This window comes from Sceloporus undulatus, chromosome 1 (genome assembly GCF_019175285.1).
Source record: "Sceloporus undulatus isolate JIND9_A2432 ecotype Alabama chromosome 1, SceUnd_v1.1, whole genome shotgun sequence".
Lineage (NCBI taxonomy): Eukaryota > Metazoa > Chordata > Lepidosauria > Squamata > Phrynosomatidae > Sceloporus > Sceloporus undulatus.
Window position 1 is genome coordinate 229,485,988 of NC_056522.1, and position 19,970 is coordinate 229,505,957.

The 19,970-nt window shown below is 40.4% G+C and overlaps 1 protein-coding gene and 1 long non-coding RNA gene across 4 annotated transcripts in view; one reads left to right on the forward strand and one right to left on the reverse strand.

Annotated features, from left to right (window-relative positions):
* Positions 1-19,970, reverse strand: part of LOC121919646 — a 92,704-nt gene that overhangs the window by 57,139 nt on the left and 15,595 nt on the right. The window contains exon 2 of one of the 2 annotated variants that reach the window (XR_006101539.1): positions 11,914-12,046. This is a non-coding gene — a long non-coding RNA (uncharacterized LOC121919646). Of the gene's footprint in view, positions 1-10,566; positions 10,632-11,913; positions 12,047-19,970 lie in introns of those variants that run through there. The other variant, XR_006101540.1, reaches the window with a different exon arrangement.
* LOC121919645 (transcription factor 15-like) lies at positions 7,435-18,934 on the forward strand. 2 transcript variants are annotated; one of them, XM_042446474.1, is made up of 3 exons: positions 7,435-8,212; positions 9,177-9,274; positions 16,702-18,934. In XM_042446474.1, the coding sequence occupies exons 1-2, from the start codon at positions 7,730-7,732 to the stop codon at positions 9,207-9,209; spliced, it is 516 nt and encodes a 171-aa protein (XP_042302408.1). In that variant the 5' UTR covers positions 7,435-7,729; the 3' UTR covers positions 9,210-9,274; positions 16,702-18,934. The 2 variants fall into 2 exon arrangements, with proteins under 2 accessions (XP_042302408.1, XP_042302407.1); XM_042446473.1 differs by having other exon boundaries at positions 7,436-8,212; positions 9,177-9,278.

Genomic DNA, 19,970 nt, shown 5'->3' on the forward strand with positions numbered 1-19,970 from the left:
TGTCTTCCATTTTTGGTAGGATAACACACGTCCTCCTTTATCCAGGATATGGCACACATTTCAGCCCAGGAGCAATGTCAAAACATCCACCATTTTATCAGGGTGACCAGACATCATCCTTTATCCAGGACACGTCCTACATTTCTGCCCAGGAGGAATTTCAAAACATCCTGCTTTGCCAGCCTTTCCTTGAGGGTGAGAGTGTGTGACTTCCTTGCCTAGTGGGTCTTCTTGGTTTGTTCAGAGAGTTTGCCTTTGCCAGCCTTTCCTTGAGGCTGAGAGTGTGTGACTTCCTTGCTTAGTGGGTTTTCTTGGTTTGTTCAGAGAGTCTGCCTTTGGTGACTTGGGTGTGTGCGAGTGTGTGCCTTCAAGAGGTTTTCTTGGGAGGTTTGTTCAGAGAGGGTTTGACTTTGCCATCCTCTGAGGCTGAGAGAATGTGACTTGCCCAATGGTTTTTGGGGATTTGCCTTCACCTTCCCTTAAGGCTGAGAGAGTGTGACAAGCGCTGTGATGTCCCTTATGCACCACACAATTTGGACATGATGCATAAGCCATGTCATCGACACGTACCCCATGTAAGATATTTAGCCTTCTCTATTGGAGAGAATCAGATTTTCATTGAATCCTGGTCTCCAGAGTCATAGAATCCTAGAGTTGGAAGAGACTGCAAGGGCCACCCAGTCCAACTCCTTTATTCTGCCATGCAGGAACTCTCAATCAAAACATCCCCATTGACAGATGGCCATCCAGCCTCTGCTTAAAGACCTCCAAAGAAGGAGACTCTGCTGCACTCCGAGGAAGGAGTGTGTTCCACTGTTGAACAGCCCTTACTCTCAGGAAGTTCCTCCTAATCTAACACACAAAGCTATATCCCAACTTCCTATCCAGGAAGAATGTCAAAATGTTCTCCATTTTGAGCATGACTGAGAAACATGAATTTATATTGTTTTTTATTAATGTTTTTGGCTTTTAGTTGGTGTGTTCTCCATTTTTGAACATCCTACAATTTGTCCTACATTTTGTTGTGCATCATGTCCTACATTTTCCCTACATTTTGTGTCTTGGGGGTGCTCTTAGCATCTCAAAATGGTGGCACTTAGTCTGGACCCCCACCCCTTCCCAAAATCCTGGCTACGTCCCTGTCTGTTGGTCAACCAACTGTTTCAATGGTTTCTAGCAATCAAAGTTGTGCAGTTGTGTGTTTAGTGGGGCTGGTGTCTACCATAGTTGGTACAATGGGCAAACAATAGGAAGGTATAAGTCCTAATGGATTCTGTGTCAGATAGGCAGTGAATCCACTTAGGTTTTCCTCTGAACTCCAGAGAAGATGCCCATGGTGCTAAAACCTTTCCCCAAAATAGCACTAAAATGAAGAACTGAATCACTGTCCTAGGAGCTTATCACACCGACTTTTAACGTATTTGCTCCCTAACAGGATACACTCGGGTTGCGGGATGCAAGTGGGTATTATCACACCAAAGTTGCTGCTGATTCCACTGGGCAACGGCATTCCAACTGAATCCCAGCTCCCAGTCACACTTACGGAAAGCTCTCGTATTCACAAACTGGCCAGCTGAGCACAGCTGAGAGCTGGGATTCAGCCCGGCATCAGCAGCATTTTCCATGTGATAATTCCTGCCTGCATCCTGTAAGTGACTGTATCCCAGAAGGGGTAAGTCATGCTTTTTATGGCCATGCGATAAGGTCCTACTGATATGGAAACCACCAGCTATCACTGAGTACAGAGGAGATGACACCAAGCTTCATTTTCTAGAGAGATCTTCTAGATCATCTTCTTCCAGTATATTTCTTCTGCAGTCCCAACCTATACTATTGGAAAAGAATGAAAATCTGATAAAAGGTTGTAAATGCAGCACCTTGCAGAAGTTTTCATCTATCCACATCCCTTTGACAATTTCATATTTTGTTGTGTTACAACAATTAAATTCCTTTCAATTCCAGGTTATAATTTCATCCTCCTTGGAATCAGTTTGGCTCGCCATAGAATTAACCACTTGACTTTGGTTCACAAAATCATAGCAAGTAATGGTTTGAGCAATAGGCTATGACTCTGGAGACCAGATTTGAATCCTCACTCAGCGATGGAAAACTACTGGGTGACATTAGACAAGTTATACTCTCTCAGCCTCAGAGGAAAGCAAAGGCAAAAATCCCTCTAAACAAATCTTGCCAAGGTCTAATCTGCACTGTAGAATCATTCCAGCTTATTAACATTGACTGCCATGGTTCAATGCTATGGAATTTTGGGATTTGTAGTTTTGCTAGATATTTAGCCTTCTCTGTCAGAGAACTTTGGAGACACAACAAACTACAAATCCCATGATTTCATAGCATCAGGCCATGGCCATTAAAGTGGTATCAAACCATAATTTCTGCAATGCTGCTTAGAACCAAGAAACCCCATGATAGGTTGCTTTGGGATTGCCATAAATCAGAAAAAAACTTGAAGATACACAATAACAACAAAATCAATGAGTTAGATCTTTGGGCTGGCAGAAATGGATTTGTAGGGAACCCTCACCATCGACAATGTGTCAAGACACTTAAAAATGATTTACAAATATGATGGAACCTGCTGAGTTGTGCTGTGGGAAGAGATATTTGAAAATTGAGCAAAGGAGACTTCTGTGTACTGAAAGTTTCCATCAATGCAATGTAAATCCTGGACTCTTCCTATTATGAATTAACTCGTTTAATGACTATAATATTGTGCACCAGAAGTGCTACCATGTTACCTACATGTAACATAGAACTGCTGCAACTTTCTGGAGAGTCTGCAGTGCAGGCCTTCTCCTTAATTCCTTACCACATGTTAGATATCACCAGCATGATGAATATGTCGACTATGAAGGAGAACTAATTGTGCGGCAACAATCAGAAAAGCACAAACAGGCATTAGCACTATTAGGACGAGGATAGGATGCTGACATCACTCTAGGCCAAGAATGTCAAAGCAGCTGTCATTCTGGAGCATTTGCATTCATGATACAAGGAAAGAAGCTTGAGTACTGTAACATTAATGTGGAAAAATAAATATTAATTTTGGGACACTTAATTAATATTAGGACAAACAATGACAATAATCCTCTGATGGACCAAATAAAAATGGCCATGTATTGCAGCCGATTAGTTTGAGTGCTTGTCACACTATTCAGCTGGGAAAACCTGGACTATGGCCTTTTCTGGAGTTCAGAGTGATATGATATTGTCAGTTTATATGTAAAAGAGGAACATAATGGACAAGTGGAAATGATAACCTTTTCATAAATTCAGGGCTGAAGAACACACATTTTGAAAAAAGCATAAAACATTTGGAATTGGTATGCTGTAATAATATTTGGCAAGGGGGGGGGGGGAATGATGTCTGTCATGGCAACCATCACTGGTCCAGAATTATCTGGGATTGGCCCCATCATTTGGCAGAGTCGAGCAAGTGGAGAAAAGAGATTGTGGGAGGACATGGGAGAGGGCCTTCACTGTGGTATCCTAGTTAGAGAATGACCTCCCCTTAGTTGCCCAAGTGGCATTAATGCTGATGTCATTCCGGCACCAAAACAAAAATTGTTTTTATTAAACTCTATGGATCTAATTGATTTGCACATGAACAATGGGTGGGGATTTTTTTTATTGTTTTACTGGTTTTAAATCATTTGGTTTTATCAAGGATTTCACATATTTTCCTTCATTTAAAATAATTGCTGCTATTTATTGTTTTATTTTATTGTAAGACACCCTGATATTTTCAGATATATTTTTGGATATAGGCAGGATATAAACATTTAAAGTCATTCATTCATACATACATGCTTACATACATGCAGGGGGACATCACACAGTTAGAGATATGTGTGCCACCTGACCTGTCCTGGGTCACCTGTAGTTACTGTCCCATTGTCAGCACTGGATTAAGATTCAGTTAATAAGTTAATAAACATTAATAAGTTAACACCACTGAAAATGCAGTAAAGTAGTCCTACAACTGTAGTAGTATCACAACCATAATACGTAAGGGATAATCTTATGCATGTATGTAGTGAAAACAAAAAATAATAAAAACTAAAAATGTTTTGAACATTATGCAAAAGACTACAATATTGTAGCAAAGGGCCATTGTAACATCTTTGAGACTAACTGACAGAAAGAAAAAAGTGGATAGCATGAGCTTTCATAGATTTCACTCTATTTGTTCAAAATGTTTTGACTAGTTTTGGCTAGCTGCCATTCTGCTTGGGATACTGTGGGACATAAAACAAAAGGGGGAAAAAACCTGGGAAGGAACCTGATGCTGATAAGGGTAGGGCAGTTCAGTGCCAAATCTTTTAACTTTTTGGCGGAATATTAAATGCTCAGAGGAGCTTCTCGGTGTTTGAATAGTCACACCTGAGGATATTGTGATTATTTTCCCACAGCTTTTCTGTAGCTGCAACTTTAAGGAAACTTAAATCATAACACAGATTGGGGCAGTATACACTGCCCCTTTTCCTGCTGGATTGGGGCTAGGGCAGCCTCATCGACAGCCCTGCAGCCCCAATCCGGCATTTTTCCAGGCCACAGAGAAGCTGCAGAATGCTACTTCTCCATGGCCTGGAAAAGGGGTGTCCTTGGGGCTTTATGCCCCCGGACACCCTGTCCCTACAGAGGAGACAGAAAAAGGAAAGGGGTGTCCCCTTTCTCCTCTGCATCGTTGGCGTGGCTGTACAGTTGCTGTGCCAATGATGCATGCGCCAAAAAGGAGCTCCGAAATGAGCTCCTTTCCGCACCACTGGTAAGGCGCCATAAATGCCCTCCAGCGGTACGGTGTTGTGACCTGTGAGACATGCCGTTTGGACGCGTTGCACAGGACACGTCATGGATACGTGCCCCGTGTAGGCAGGGCTGTGTAATCATGTCCACACATAGTAGGGTTAGGGAGCATGCAGTTGCTGCATGCTCCCTAACCCTCCTATCGGCCCCATGATGGTGCTTCCTGGCCGTCTGTTTTGGGCCTTAGTTTTTACATTTATGTTGAGATTGGCTCAATTATTCTTTCATGTTGTAGACATGGTTCTGTAATTGTAGTGTGACACTGCTTTCTTTTAAGTGACAATACATTTGTTGCATTTAGATTTTTAGATTCTTTTAGACTGTTAAATTTACACTTTCCTTTTTTCCTTTTTTTTATCTTATTCTTTGCATCCCATTCTTTCTTCTGGGCATTTGACTGTTTTCTTTTGGGATTTCTTTCCTGAGGTACTTTCAGAAGTACCTCTGACATCTCACTTTTTCAGCTGTATTTACCATATTTTTATTTTCCTTTAGAATATCAATTTCCACTCTAATAGTGACCTCTGTGGTCCCATGACAATGGTGATCCCAATGGGTGGAAAAGGCAAATTACAGAATAAAAAAGAAATGTAAGTAAAACCAAAAATAGCTAAAAGCATAGAAAAAATTAAGTTCAAAATAATATTAAACTGTCTATACAATTAAAACTATTTAAAAAATATAATTTATACCGCACAATTTAAAGGCATAGATTACAACTTTACAGCAAGAAAACAGAAATCAGTCAGTTTCCAAACATATTAAGTAATCAGTTTCCCAAGCCTGCTAGAATAGAAAGGTGTTCATCTAACAATGAAAGGATACTAAGGAGAGAGCCAGCCAAGCTACACTAGGAAGAAAGTGCCAGGATAGGAGCAATGGCAGAGATGGCCCTCTCCCATGCTCCTACTAAACAGTCCTGTGAAGTTAGTGGATTGATAGAAGTATCTCTGACATCTCATTTTTTAAGCTGTATTTACCATATATACTCAACTATAAGTCAACCACATATATAAGTCAAGGACAGGTTTAAGAACCATAATTATGGCTTTTGATGTGACCCATGGATAAGTCGAAAGTAAAACTTAGGTTCATATAACAAAGGTTGTAAAGGACAAAGCAGAGGAAAACAATGCCAAAAGATTTACAAAGTTCCAGCAGGCATAACTGTTTGAGCACATACTAAAAACTGGATGGATGAGAGAGTAGGGTGTGTGTGTTAGTGATTTCAGGATAGATTACACTCTTGCTTTCCATCAGGAGATAGTTCCTTTTTAAATAAGATTTAAAGTACAACTCAGGCTTTTTTTGGTCAGTTTTTTTGACTAAAATTTCTAAATTTATACATGAGTACATACAGTAAAATGTTCCTGTTTCTCTCTCCGACTCCCTTTATCCTCAGCTTACTTCAATTGCTGCAAACTGAAACCAAAATGCAAAACTAGTTTGCACTCAAGTTAACTCTGCAGGGTGGAGAGGAAAGTAGGGGACAGAATTCTACCTTTCCCAGTGTGTTCAAACAAAATCAAACTGCTGCAGCCTCTCCTAGCTTGTCTGTTGTTCCTCATATCTAACTTTTTGACATCTTGAACACAATCTGATGCTGCTCGGCCACACATTTTTCTGTTTTTATCTATGAATTGTTGGAAAGTATAGTTCAGATAATTAGGACCTGAGCCCTCTAGTCATACATACAGAGATAAGATGTCCATTGTTAATGATGGATGAAATTATTATTGTTATGCATATACTGGAAAATTGAATAAAAGCGTTATCTGTGAATTATATTTTCAAAGCTTTTGTTTTAACAATCATTTTTAAAGGCTGTATTTTCATTAGAATAGTATGCTGAATGGTTGGAAGAGTGGTGGGTGTCTGAATTTGAGGGACATGAATTATTTTGAAGTAAAGATTTAGTAAAAGGGGCTGGAGCTTTTCTTATATGAGTAAATAATAATAATAAGTTTTATTTATATATAGCCCCCCTCTCCCTGTATATGACTGGAGGGATGAATGCTTGAAACTGTGGGAATGTCTGTAAGAAATCATCGTCTCTTCCATCTCTGGAATTTGTACAAGACATAGGACACAATGTGTATAATATGTTTAAATGATTACAATGTACAGGGGTTTGGTTCTAGCCCCCCCCCCCCCCCATGGATACCAAAATCTGTGGATGCTCAATTCATAGACAATGGCATGGTGAAATGGTATTCCTTTCATAAAATAGCAAAATCAAGGTTTTCTTTCTGAAATTTATGTTTCCATGCACTGGATGCTTAAATCTGTGGATAAAGAATCTGTGAATTTGAAGAGTTGACTGTATAGCGTTGACTATAAAGAATGCTGTCATTTTGGGAAGGAAGGAAGGAAGGAAGGAAGGAAGGAAGGAAGGAAGGAAGGAAGGAAGGAAGCTGGCCAGCCAGCCAGCCAGCCAGCCAGCCAGCCAGCCTTATTTATTTGTTTTTGGTTTGAAAGCAAGATACAAAAATAGCTTCTGAGATGTGGAAATGCTGAGAGGCAAGGGGAAATATCTGTCCTGCTCCAACACTTGAGAGAGCATGAAGCCAGTTCATGAAACAGAGGGCAAAGGGTAAGGAAAGGCCTTCATTTCCCCACCACACATGCTCAAAATGGTTGCCCAGGGAGCTTCTACAGTTTTCCATGACAAGGGGGAAACAGGTGCACAGCTTTACAGTCGCCGGGCAGATACTTTGAGGTGGCAGCTCCACCTCCTTCGCCTTATTTACAGAGCGACCATATGCTAGATCTAAAAGGAGCAACCATTCAAAAAATGATCCTGCTGCTGGAGGGGAGTTGAGAGAGCAGCGGCTGATGTGAACCGGAGCAATGTGGCAGCTGCCGTGCATAAAAGTGATGGGGCTGAGGGGCTGCAGGGCTCAGCATGAAGTCCAGCGGGGGTGCTGCATCCGACCTGGAGGAGCTGGAGAGTGGCAGCAGCGAGAGCAGCTCCGGAAAATCCCTGCCTTCTACCGGTGCCCAAGGCAAACGCAAGCGCAAGAACCCTCGGCTGAGTGGCCTGAGCAAGCAGAGGCAAGCTGCCAATGCTCGGGAAAGGGACCGCACCCACAGTGTGAATACAGCTTTCACTGCTCTCCGCACACTCATCCCGACTGAGCCTGCAGATCGTAAGCTCTCCAAGATAGAGACCCTGCGCCTGGCCTCAAGCTACATTTCACATCTGGCTAACATGCTGCTCTTACAGCAGCAACAGCAGCAACAACAACAACAGAGTGGGAGCCTAGTAGAGGAACCTATACTGGTGAGGCAGCCCTGTCTTCAATACCAGGCTATCCTGCAGGGCGGCAACACTACAGCAACACCAAGACCGATCTGCACCTTCTGTCTAAGCAACCAGAGGAAACTGGTAAGGCTGCCGTCTGGCATTCACTCACTCCATGGATAAGGCCCATGTGAAATGAGCCTATTTTTAATGTGTCTTTAGGGAGGGACAGTCTTTTTACAGCAATATCACCCTACTCTTCAACCATTTTTTAAAAAAAGGATTGGATTTATCACGGATCTAGATTTGGCTGCTTTGCAAATGCAAGAGCCTGCCCTTGAATTGGCCAAAGTGGGAAAATGGGTCACATGGGAACATCAGGGGTGGGGGATTCAGTAGGTGGGGAAAAAGAATCTACGGCCTGTTACAGACAGGCCAAAATAAAGCTGCTTCGAGTCACTTTGGAGGTATGGTATTTCAATGATGCATGCGTCCTAAGAGTCCAAAAGCCGCACCAAAGCCACGCTCCAGTCCTAAGGACTGGAGTGCAGGTTTGGTGTGGCTTTTGGACTCTTAGGACTCATGCATCATTGAAATACCATACCTCCAAAGTGACTCGAAACAGTTTTATTTTGGCCTGTCTGTAACAGGCCTACATTTCTTCCTTGTTTCTTAGATTCTTACCAATATCATCTGCAATGTTCTTAGATTTCCAGCATTTTTGAGTACCATTTCTTTAGCTCATTTTCCCCTTTAGTTTGGGAGTTCTTTTACCTTGTCTCAAGAATTTTTTTTTTAAAAGAAGCAAGTTAGTTTTATTGTGTCTGGCCTATCCTAACAGGAGGAAAAGGTTAAAATATTTTATTTGCAAACTTAAATGTTTAAAGCATAAAGAGCTGCATTTTCTGGTTTTATGGAATTACAAGCATAATCCAACCAAAGCCAAAATCTGTGAAGTGAAACATGAGCCTCGTTTCATGGCTAGGCATTTTATTCAGCTGGTAAAATTTGGGAGAGATGGTCATTGGTAACTGTAGTGACGTGAGACATGAATGTATACTGTCTATGCATTGCTTTTGTGTAATAGGTGCCTTTATCCTGTTTGCAGCACAGAGAAAAGGAGAAACACTGGTCTCTTTAAAAGCTTTATGGACATTGATTCAGCTGAGAACCTTGCACAAATGCTGGACTGGTTATAGTACAGTTGTAGGTAATATTTTTGCACTCCATATAAAAATGTTTATGCTGAAATTGTACATATTGTGTGTATGTGTGTGTGCACGCACTAGAGGGGAAAAAGGGAGTGGGGGGACAAGATTAAAGTAACCCTGAGTTGTACTTTGTTTTCCATTGCAGCAGGCTTATTTGAGGGGCTTTTTTTTAAAGATGAAACTGAACACGGTGGGGAAAGTTGCACCTGGTGTGGCTGCTATTTTTGTGCAAGAAATGCTAAAGCTAAGCAGCCAAGCCCCGACACTGATGCCTCCTAAACCTAAGTCACATGATGGAACTTGAGCTTTCAAATACCCAGTGTCTCTTCTTCGTCAAGGCTCTCATAATGCACCAGACTCTGAGCTTTGAACTGCAATTGGACAGATGGAGCAAAGTTGTGCTTCTCTCTTTCTTCTCCTCCCCCCCCAACAAATGTTTATTTGCCTCTCTAAGCAAATCCATAACTTTCTACTGAAAGGAAACATTATATGTTTAGAAATATTAAAGGAGATTCAGATACCACAATACCACCCCAATTTTATTTAGCTGTATCTTATGTCAATGTTGATTTATTTTTTTAAAAAAATAAAAAATAAACATTTGGCTTCTTCATAAAGTCTCAAGATGATCCTAAGAGAGGGAGAGCACTGGGTTGTGTAACATATTATAGCCTTATATGTATACAGGCATTTAACTTGTTGTTGTTGTTTAAAATGAAAAATGGCAAAAAAAAAAAAAAGAGGTTTGGGGTGGGGGGAACACCAGTTCCTCCTGGAAATAGTTATGGTTCGAGGGGGGGGGGGGGGGGGGGGGGCTTGTGATTTAAGTCACGTTAAGATAAATAGCACCTCTGGAATTCTTCCCCCCTCCTAACTCTTTCTCTCTGTGTGTTTCATTGGAATGGAAGCACAGAGAGAAAAGGCTAACTCCCTTTCTTTTTGTATGCATATACACAAATGATGGACCTGATCTTCATTGTTGATATTTTGGAAGTTAAAACAAAGGATGCAAAATGCTTGTACAGTGGACTCTTCATATCCACTGGGGTTTGGTTCTACTTCCAGGACATGCCATGGATACAAAAATCAGTGGATGCTTAAGTCCCATTAAATATGGCATAGTAAAATGGTGTCCCATATATAAAATGGCAAAATCAAAGGCCCCTTTCACATTGGTGCATTTGCCCTGGATAGATCTGTGCAGATCTGGTAACCCCCATACCAAATCTGTCCAGAATGATGTTCTCACTACTTTTACCCCGATCTAACCTCCCCAATGCAATTTACCTCTCTGATGTTCACATTTGCCTCCTTCTTGTTGTCAATCAGATTATTTGCATTTTCACTTCCGCTTTTGCAGTGATGATGTGTCATGCAGCTATTTGCCAATGGCATGGGTGCTTCCCCCCCCCCCTTTTTTTATAAAAAAAAAATCTAACAGGAACGTTTGCCTATTTTGTCATTTTGACAGATTATTTGAATGACCCAGGGTGGGAACCCCTCAGCTTCCTCTCTAGGCCCCCTGCTCCTACCCACCCCTCCTACCCACCCTTGTCAGCCTTACCGGCGGGGAGCCTAGGCAGAACAGTCCTGGGCCCTCCTCTGCCACTGCCTCCTCCTCCTCCTCCTCCTCCTCCCTCTGGCTGAGAGAGGTTTGCTTTTTGGAATTACCAGGCTATAGATTATTGAATTTCTGGATAATGAATTTATGGACACAGAAGGCTGAGAGTACACATTTAACAGGCCAGCCTAAATTGGCCCTTAAACAAGCTCTATATGAGATGTTCTCTGTCCATTCAAGATTTTTTTTAAATACAGTGAATTGTACGGATTTCCCAATCCAGGCTAATGTGATGCCATTATAGTGAATTTCAAATGATGAAAGCTAGGTCCTGGAGCTGCCTAGCATGAAATAATTCAGGTTAAATTTTGCATCATTATGTATGTAGATAGCCACATGAGAAACAAAGGATATAATGCTATCGAGCAGTGAAGCAAATATAACTAATTACCTTTTACCAGAATGCCATTCTCAGGGAATAGAACCTAGGTCTGCATGTTATATTTGCCACCGATACTGGAAGATGCTCAAAGACTAATTTCCCACACTTTTCAGCTATTATTTCGATGCTAACTCCTTGTTTCTCAGGGGACTTACATAATGAGCTTTTCTGATCTCATAGACCAGTGCCATTGCCTTGGTTATGGTCCCAGCTCCTGTAGTCGATTCTATAAGAGTAAAATATTTACCCCAGAGACGCTAATTTCCAGAGTGAATGTAACAGTTAGGGCCTAGAGAGATGAATATTTGTTAAAAAGAGTCCCAAAGAGCTGAGAATGTGCTTTCAGATCACTTTTTAAATATACTTTTTAAATATGTGATAGAAACAAAGTATTAAAAGTGGCAGTGGTATAGCCACTTCATTGGATGTTCCATTGTTGTTGCTTCCTCTCAGTCATTTCTCCTGAGATGGGAAGAGGTTGCAATAAATACCATAATAAATAAAATAAATAAACAAACTATGAGTCACTTCCATCTTGGGCAGCAACAGGAATAGGAAATGGTGTCATCAGTGAGGATGCGCAAAAGAAAAAGGAAGATGGCATTAGAGCAGAGGTGGGTGGGTGACTCACCTGTGCCCTCAGTCCTTCTCCTGCCACTTTCTCTTCTCTTGATGGCAACCAGCTGTAATGGCAGATTTTGAAGTACAGGTAGTTTTCATTATTGCCAGAATCACAAGGAGAAGCTTGTTAACAGCCACACCTGCTGAAAGAGACACATTTATTTTTCAGATAGCTTGGCTCTTTTCAAAAATGTTGAAACTGAATTTTAATGTAGAACAAAATCTAACAATAGCCAAATTGCCTGCCATGTGTTACTTTTTGGAATACCAATGTTGTTATTTTAAAAATATTAATAGAACATCCAGATAGTTATTTATTGCATGATGAGTTCTACTCAGAGATACTGCTCTTGAGGGAATTTGGGGGCATTTTGTATTTTGTAAATGTATTTTTTTTAAAAAAAATTAAAAAGCAACACACTACAGTCAGTTATTGCCATCTTTGGACCTTCCACCTACAGATCTGAGCATCCGCAGAAGGCCCCGCCCCACCACACCCCATTTAGCCCAATGGCAATGCATGCATGGGGCTGCACCTGTACAGTCGCAGGCATGTGTGAACTACTATTGAGAACAAGAGGACTTGAGGTCTCCCACTTTTTGTTATCTGTGGGGAATTCTGGAACAGAACTCTTGAGAATATGAAGGTCCAACAGTATTAACAAGCAATGTAACACATTATTCCTTTTGTACCATACAATCATAAAGGGCCATGATTCATCCTTAATGAGAAATGGGTCACATTTAAAAAGGAGCACTCTCTACTCTGATTGCTACTGGGGAAAGTACATCCTTGCCTACTACTATCAGATGCAGGGCAAAACATCATCCAAACATGGCAGAAACGTCGTGGAAGCGTCAGGGATGTGATCATCTGTGGCACTTTTAATCTTTCATGGGAAAGCCATTTTCTGAATAACGGGATATCTCGTTATTCAAAAAATGGCTTTTCCTGGGTTCCCCGCGAGTGATTCCATGACAGGAACATAGTGGGAAGCCTCAATTACACTTTAGAAACTCCATGGATAATCACATTCCTGGGGCTACCACAATGTTACTGCCACATTTGCATGATGTTTTGCCCATGTCTGATAAGGTCCTATGAGGTCTACAGGGGAGCCAGAGGTCTGACAAATCGCTATTCCTTCTTGAAAACAGGTCCTGATGTTTAGGGCTGGTGCTTCACCTTGCCTAAAAAAGTGCTAGGAAAAAACACTTTTTCTCATCACAGCTAGCAAATCAGTGTGATAAGGTCAATATAGTTATCAGACTTTAACTGAGGGGAGAGATCCATTCCATGCTTCACTTGGTCATGAAGTACACTGGTTGACCTGGGGCCACACACAGAGTAATCAACCTTACATGGTTGTTGTAAGAACAAAAACAGAGATGAGGTCCACTCACACCACCTTGAGTTCCTTGGGACAAAGATGACACAGAAAGGGAACAAGAAGACAAATAATATATTCCCTAAATCTAAGAGGAAGAAGCAGCAGTCAAAGGATTGTAGCAGAGCAGTTACACTTTGCTGTTATGCTACAGTCACATGAACATCTAAAAGTGATCTTCACAGCACTGTGGGTGTCTTTTAAATATCAGTCTGAGCATCCATATCATTGTCTAGAGACAGAGCATGAACCCCAATTGATTTACTGCAGGTCAGGGATGTTTCAGTGCTTCCCTACCTTTTTTTTTTTCTTTTAAAAAGGTTATAATCCATCCCATGCATACAAAACTGGCAGATGATCAAATTGGCAAGATGATTAAAGAAAAAAATCGTTCCCTCTGACACACTAGTTACCACACTAGGTAGGGGGTATTGAAGTTTAAATACTCTTCTATATAGAATTGAAACTTTGATACACCCTCTCAATCTGCATTATGAAAGGGATGGCAAAATAATATAGGATTTCTGATTGTCTTCTTTAGATCCTGAGAGCTTTCAAATACTTCAGTCCAACTATACATTAACAATTGGATATGCTATTCCTTCTCCCTCACAAATATCCATAGATTCTTTATCCACTGATTCAGCCATCCACACCTTGAAACTGTGTGTGTGTGTGTGTGTGTGTGTGTGTGTATTCCAATACACAAACCTTGGTTTCACCATTTTAAATTAAGAACACCCTTTTGCTATGTCATTGTATTTAATGGCATCTGAGTATCCACAAATTTTGTTATCCATGGCAGATCTTGGGACCAAAGACCAGCAGATACCAAGGACCCACTGTAGTTGCATCTGCAACACATTTCATTTGACAATGACACATGTTCATTTGACAATGGCTATGGAAAGCCATCATGCAGTATAAATTTGCACAGTGAGACAAGTAAAGCAGCCTGATGTCAGTTTCAAAGCAAACCCATCTTTGGCCATACACCTATCCCCAGAGATTTGTGCCACAGCTGTCAAATCAGCTCCACCAAATGGATGTTGAGAGAAATGTCATCAAACTGAACAGTGCTCCTCAGCTTAGGACTGAAATTTGAGGAGGGCCATATAGTGACTCAGGCCAATTCTTGATCTAGTGTGCGAGCTTTCTAAATTTGTTCAGCAGTGATATGTGGAGCAAGGGGGGTTCCCAAGGGTTCTCTAAATTTATCTATGCTGCTAGGTTACCTCCAAGTTGTACTTGTACATAACCAGGGAATGGGGAGTGGGGTACTCTTGAACATCTTATGACTACTTGTGGCGTTGGTATTCTATCTTATTCAGATGGAACCAGATATGTAAAAAGCGTATCATTTTTTCAAATACAGGTAAAATAACAAAAATAAGGTACAGTAAACTATGTACCGTAGACACTTTGAAACTTATCAGCTAGAGTCCATATAACTTGCCTGTTTAAATGTATGTCTTTTTGTGTGTATGAGAAGGATACTGTGATAAAATTACTGTTGCAACTACTGTGATACAGCTTCAATACCTAGCCTCATGTTTCATATTTAAAATCAATTGGAGGAAATCAGTCAAGATTAACAATCCTGCAATTATGATTTCTCATCCTTCCTAAACTTTTAATTATCTTTATAAATATGACATGAGTGAATCTACCTTAAAGTAATATTTGTGGCATATATTTCAAAATTTAATTGGATCATTAACTCTCCTAGTTGTCTGATATAGTTGTCATAATGCTGTCATCCCATCATAGTCAAAGAGTAACTTAAAAGCAGGTAGACATAATGCTAAATAAAATTTTCTCCTCAGTAGAGTGACTTCTGCATTAATCATAAGTATCCATATTTCAGTGGTGATTCTCAAGAGTACATTAAATGCAGCTAATATTTATGGAATGACATGAACCATTATGCTAAAATGTATTTAAAACATACTACTAAGCTTGTAGGTGTTGGTTGGTTGTTATGTGCCTTCAAGTTATTTCCACCTTATGGGGATGCTAAGGAGAACTTATCATAGGGTTTTCTTGGCAAGATTTGCTCAGAGGCAGTTTGCCTTTGCCTTCTTCTGAGGCTGAGAGAAAATGACTTGCCCAAGATAACCCAGTTAGTTTCCATGACTGACCAGAGATTCAAACTCCAGTCTTCAGAGTTACAGGCCAATGTTCAAACCACTACACCATGCCTTGTCTGTCTAGATCCCATTTAAATGACTATGAAGCCCATTCCACTTCTCCTTCTGAATCCAAAGTCAGTGAGTCAGTCTTTGTGGCCAACCTCCCCCGCCTCCAGTCCCATCCTTGCCCCCATGACGGTTCTTGTTAAATAGGATGCTGAAATTTTGTCCATCATTACAAACTTACTCCCTGTAGAAAGAATGGCAATGCCCTGGTAATGATGAAAAAGTTACAGAAGGCACAATTCATCACCAATAAAAGGCACCACAGAGACAAGACAAAATCAGCCATGGCATGGATCACAGTCTTGTGTCCTGGTTTATAAAATCACCTTTCAGACATAAACTTGTGCCTCATGTATTGTGCTTCTGCAGTTTTCAAAATGCTACATACACTTGGAATAATTATTTTGCAGTTGTTCTGAACAGGATGGCTATGTTCTAAAGGAGATGCTAACCCTAAATACATTACATTAAACAAGAAACAAATATTTGATAGATGCAGCTTTCCCCATCATGTTGCAGTGAATGAGGGGAAAAAACTGCACCTGCTGAACATGCTCTGCTACAGAGATCTTAAAGTAGGACTGGATAATTTCACAAATGCCAATTTTGACAGCATTCTCACACAATACCATGTGTGTAGCATGGTATACCTGAAGTGATATCACAATTTTTATCAGCTTTATGTCTAAAAAGTACTTGAGGGAGGGGTATTGGGTTTTAAGAGGAGAAGCCAAAGCACTGCATCTTTGATCAGTTTTGAACAATTTGGGGCTATTTCCAGGGAGAAATCACTGAAAATCTACCTACGGGTTACATTTCCCCTACCCATCTCAAACCAACAGAAGGTCTTGACCCTTTTGGAAGACGATTGCTATGTGGCTGAAAACAAATTAAAGAGGCATGTCATTCTATGACTATGCTTAACCAGAAAATGTAGCAAATTCTCTTGTAACATGCTTGTGGTTCTGTTTCATATACATTATCCATTTGTGAACTGGAAAACAGGAAATTATTACTTAAATAGCCCCTCTTGAACAAATAGTTTGTTCCATTTGCAATTCTACCTACTGGGTCTTATAACTGATAAGGGCTGGAAAAAAACTAAGAGCCAACAGCAAGCTGAGTATGGCACTAGTTCCTTTTTTGATTATCAAATGTGATCATTACTATATCCTACAGCGTATAATAAAGCAAGCCTTTAACCTTCAACAGGTTCTTCAAGTTAAAGTTCTACAATCATCATGGAGGTCTCCTGCTGGTGCTCACTCATGCCAGTATTACTCCAGGCACTCAGGTAGCCCTTGACTGGTTGATGCGACAGAGCTCAAGCAGTTTGTTCATCCTTCCAATGAATTGTTGCAAACATGCCAGCACATCTGCTTTTGGATCACAGAACTGCAAGACTTTTTTATCTTGTTGTTGTTGTTGGGGTCAGGGTCAACTGTACCATTCAGCAAAGTCAGGAAGCCACCAGAGGCAGTACATTTGAATGGTTCTGGAAGGACAAAAATTACTGTATTTTTTACCAGCAGGCAGAGGGAGAGATGCATATGAAATCTTCTGCCTTGTGTTCTAAAATAACTTGGTTAGTTTTGGAGGCTTTGAGTACCAGGGTGGGTGGGTTCCATACATTGCTCTTTCTCAGATGACAAGCGGTCCTTGGCCAGCCTTGGTTAGAAGTTTGTTTTCCATGTTCTTTTGAACAATAACTGGGTGTGCAGAATTACTTGTAGCAATTTAGGTACAATTGGGCTAAGTGCTAAACCCAGATATTATGTATCTGCCTTAGTGCCTCTGAATTTTCAGTTTGTTACCTCACACACATATCTGCACATTGATTGTCATCCTATGTGTACACATTGGTCAGAGTCCTGTTGGGGCTTTCTGCTTGGGTAGTAGGACTACATATTTAATTGCTTGCTTAAGGAGGTCTCTGAAATTTCCTTATGTAATCCCCCCCCCATGTTGCATACAAAGTCAACAGGACTTCCAGCATGTACTGTAGGTATAGCTGTGCCATATCCTCACTGGGCTGAATGCCTTAACTCCTTCCACAATATGGGAATATTATGCTGGTATAGCATTGTGCTGAGCCAGCTCTCTGTAGAATCTGGCCATTGTAACACTATACAACATATATTAATTTTATCTTGTATGTATAAAAAGATAAGGGTGTAGATATGGGTGAGATTTTTATTTTACATTATTTTTCATCAGAGTTCAATCTTCAAGATTCTAAGAGAGAAGAAAACAAAACTGAAATATTTGTTCATGTTCCAGAGGTGGGTAAGAACTGCATTTCATTTTTTAAAATCAATATTTAGCAAAATTTACAAAACGTAAATGTGTTTATGATGGTGGAGAGGGGGAACTTGCACATTTGCTCATTCTTGGTTCGGTGGCATCTGTTGCAAACTAGTTATCTCTCTAGTCATGGAATCTGCAGTCCCAAGATAGAACTACTCCATCTTAAAGCAAACATATCCACCATAATCTCTGTTGTAATGACTGAGAGCTTCTCAAAAGCATGCTCTCTTGATCAGAAAAAAGTATCCAGATGGAAATTGTGCTCTAAAATCTTTGAATTCACTCTGGAGCTATCACTATGCTTTTAAGCTGCCTTCTATAGAGCATTCCCCTGTGGAAAAAGTAACAGAAAAGCTCAGTTCTTTTTTATGTAAATACACATTGTGAAGAATATTGTAAATTGAGTGCCCCACTTTACAAACTCGTTTTAACAGATTTTGGTGTTCTCGTTGTATGTTGCTTTTGAATATTGTTATTCTAAAGCAGACCAGGGCTGGTTAAAAACAACGTTTAGGAATAAAGTCAGGGCATGACTAATAATAAAAGAGCAAAAAATGCAGTGGTATGGATCCAGGATATATCTTTGCTGACCAAAAGGATTGCTTAAAGAAAGGGGCACCCATCCATTCTTTTTATGCCCTGCACCCTCATGCATTGCATCTCACCTATTCAGCAGGGCACCTCAAACCTTGTCTGGATGCAACTTTCTTCAGTAACTGGATCCATTTTTTCTTAGTAAAGTGTATTCATCAGGAAAGGTAGATTCTGGCTCCAACCCAACAAAGAACTACTACTGACAGGACACATACAATGTATTGGGTCCAGGATATGTGTTTGTATGCATCCCTCCCTCCAGTAACCTAAGCCTAAGTCTAGATCCAACCCATTGCATTTTATCAAAATATTTTAAAATTACTTCCTGATTATTTTTATGTCAAATAATGACTATGTGTACTCCAGTAAAAAACAAAACAAAAACAAATCCCTTTATTATAATTTGAATTAATGTCTTTTGGGCTGAAAAGTAATAATCTTAACTGTGTAAAAGAGTCTAATTTGTTTACAAAAAACTGTGATTTCCCCTAAAATAGAGTGTATTTTTGTAAAACAGATTAACATTAAAGCAATTGTTACATTATGTTTTGTCCAGAATATTCATTTCACTGTTGAAGGTTCTCCCTTACAATCGCACACAAGCAGTGAGCTATGGAGGCTTATGTCCCTAATTACAGGATGGTGGGAGATGTCACATACAATTACACTCCTTGTTTCAACAGTGTTACCAGCAGCAGCAGCACCATCTGTTAGGAGAAGGATGGGATTTGAATCACACAACAATCCTTTTCTTGCTTTTAGTTTTGTGCAAATGTATACAGGTGTGTTAAAACTTACTGGAATCCATCTTCCACTTGTCAGCACACATATATAGGTTTCAGGGCTAGCCATCATTGGACAGAATAAGGAGCGCCAGGACAGTGAACTGGGCTCCCCTCACCTTGGGAGAAGAACCCTTTGCTCTTTTTATTTGGCTTGCTCTTCAGAGCCAGTGAGGTCCGGGTACCTGGTTCTAAGCATTCAGAATCAGGCATTGTTTGAGGATTGCCCTTCACTGATAGTCAGTCTTCTAAGACACCATACTCAAAATAGCTGGGTCTGAGGAAGGAGTCCTCACACTTATGTACACTTACGTTCTTTCCACCCTAAGACTAACTGTGTAGTAGCTGGAGTCTCTCAGATCAATGGGATGGTGAATCCACATTTAATCCAAGCTTTCGAAACATTATATAAGGCATCAAAACTTATCCTGATAATACATTTGGTACCTGGGAAGCACCTTTTTAACCCTACTAAACCTGGTCTGGTTTCACTGCCCCACTAACAGCAAAGTCTGAGTTGCCACCACTGCTTCAAGAAGACTCCAACTGAGAGGAGAAGGAAGAAGGATCTCAAAGAAAACACAGTGCTCTCCATAATCTTCAGAATATTCTGTTTGACTGACCTTTCTTTTCCTACTCTAACTCTGTTGCTGTCTTTCACCCAAATTAGCATAATAAAGTATTATTATATTATAGTGGGCCTTTGGTATAATTTGTTCAAGCCATGGATGGTTGAATCCATGGATACTGACGTCCAACTATACAGCAGTTGACAATCAAACTGTTGGGGGGAAATCC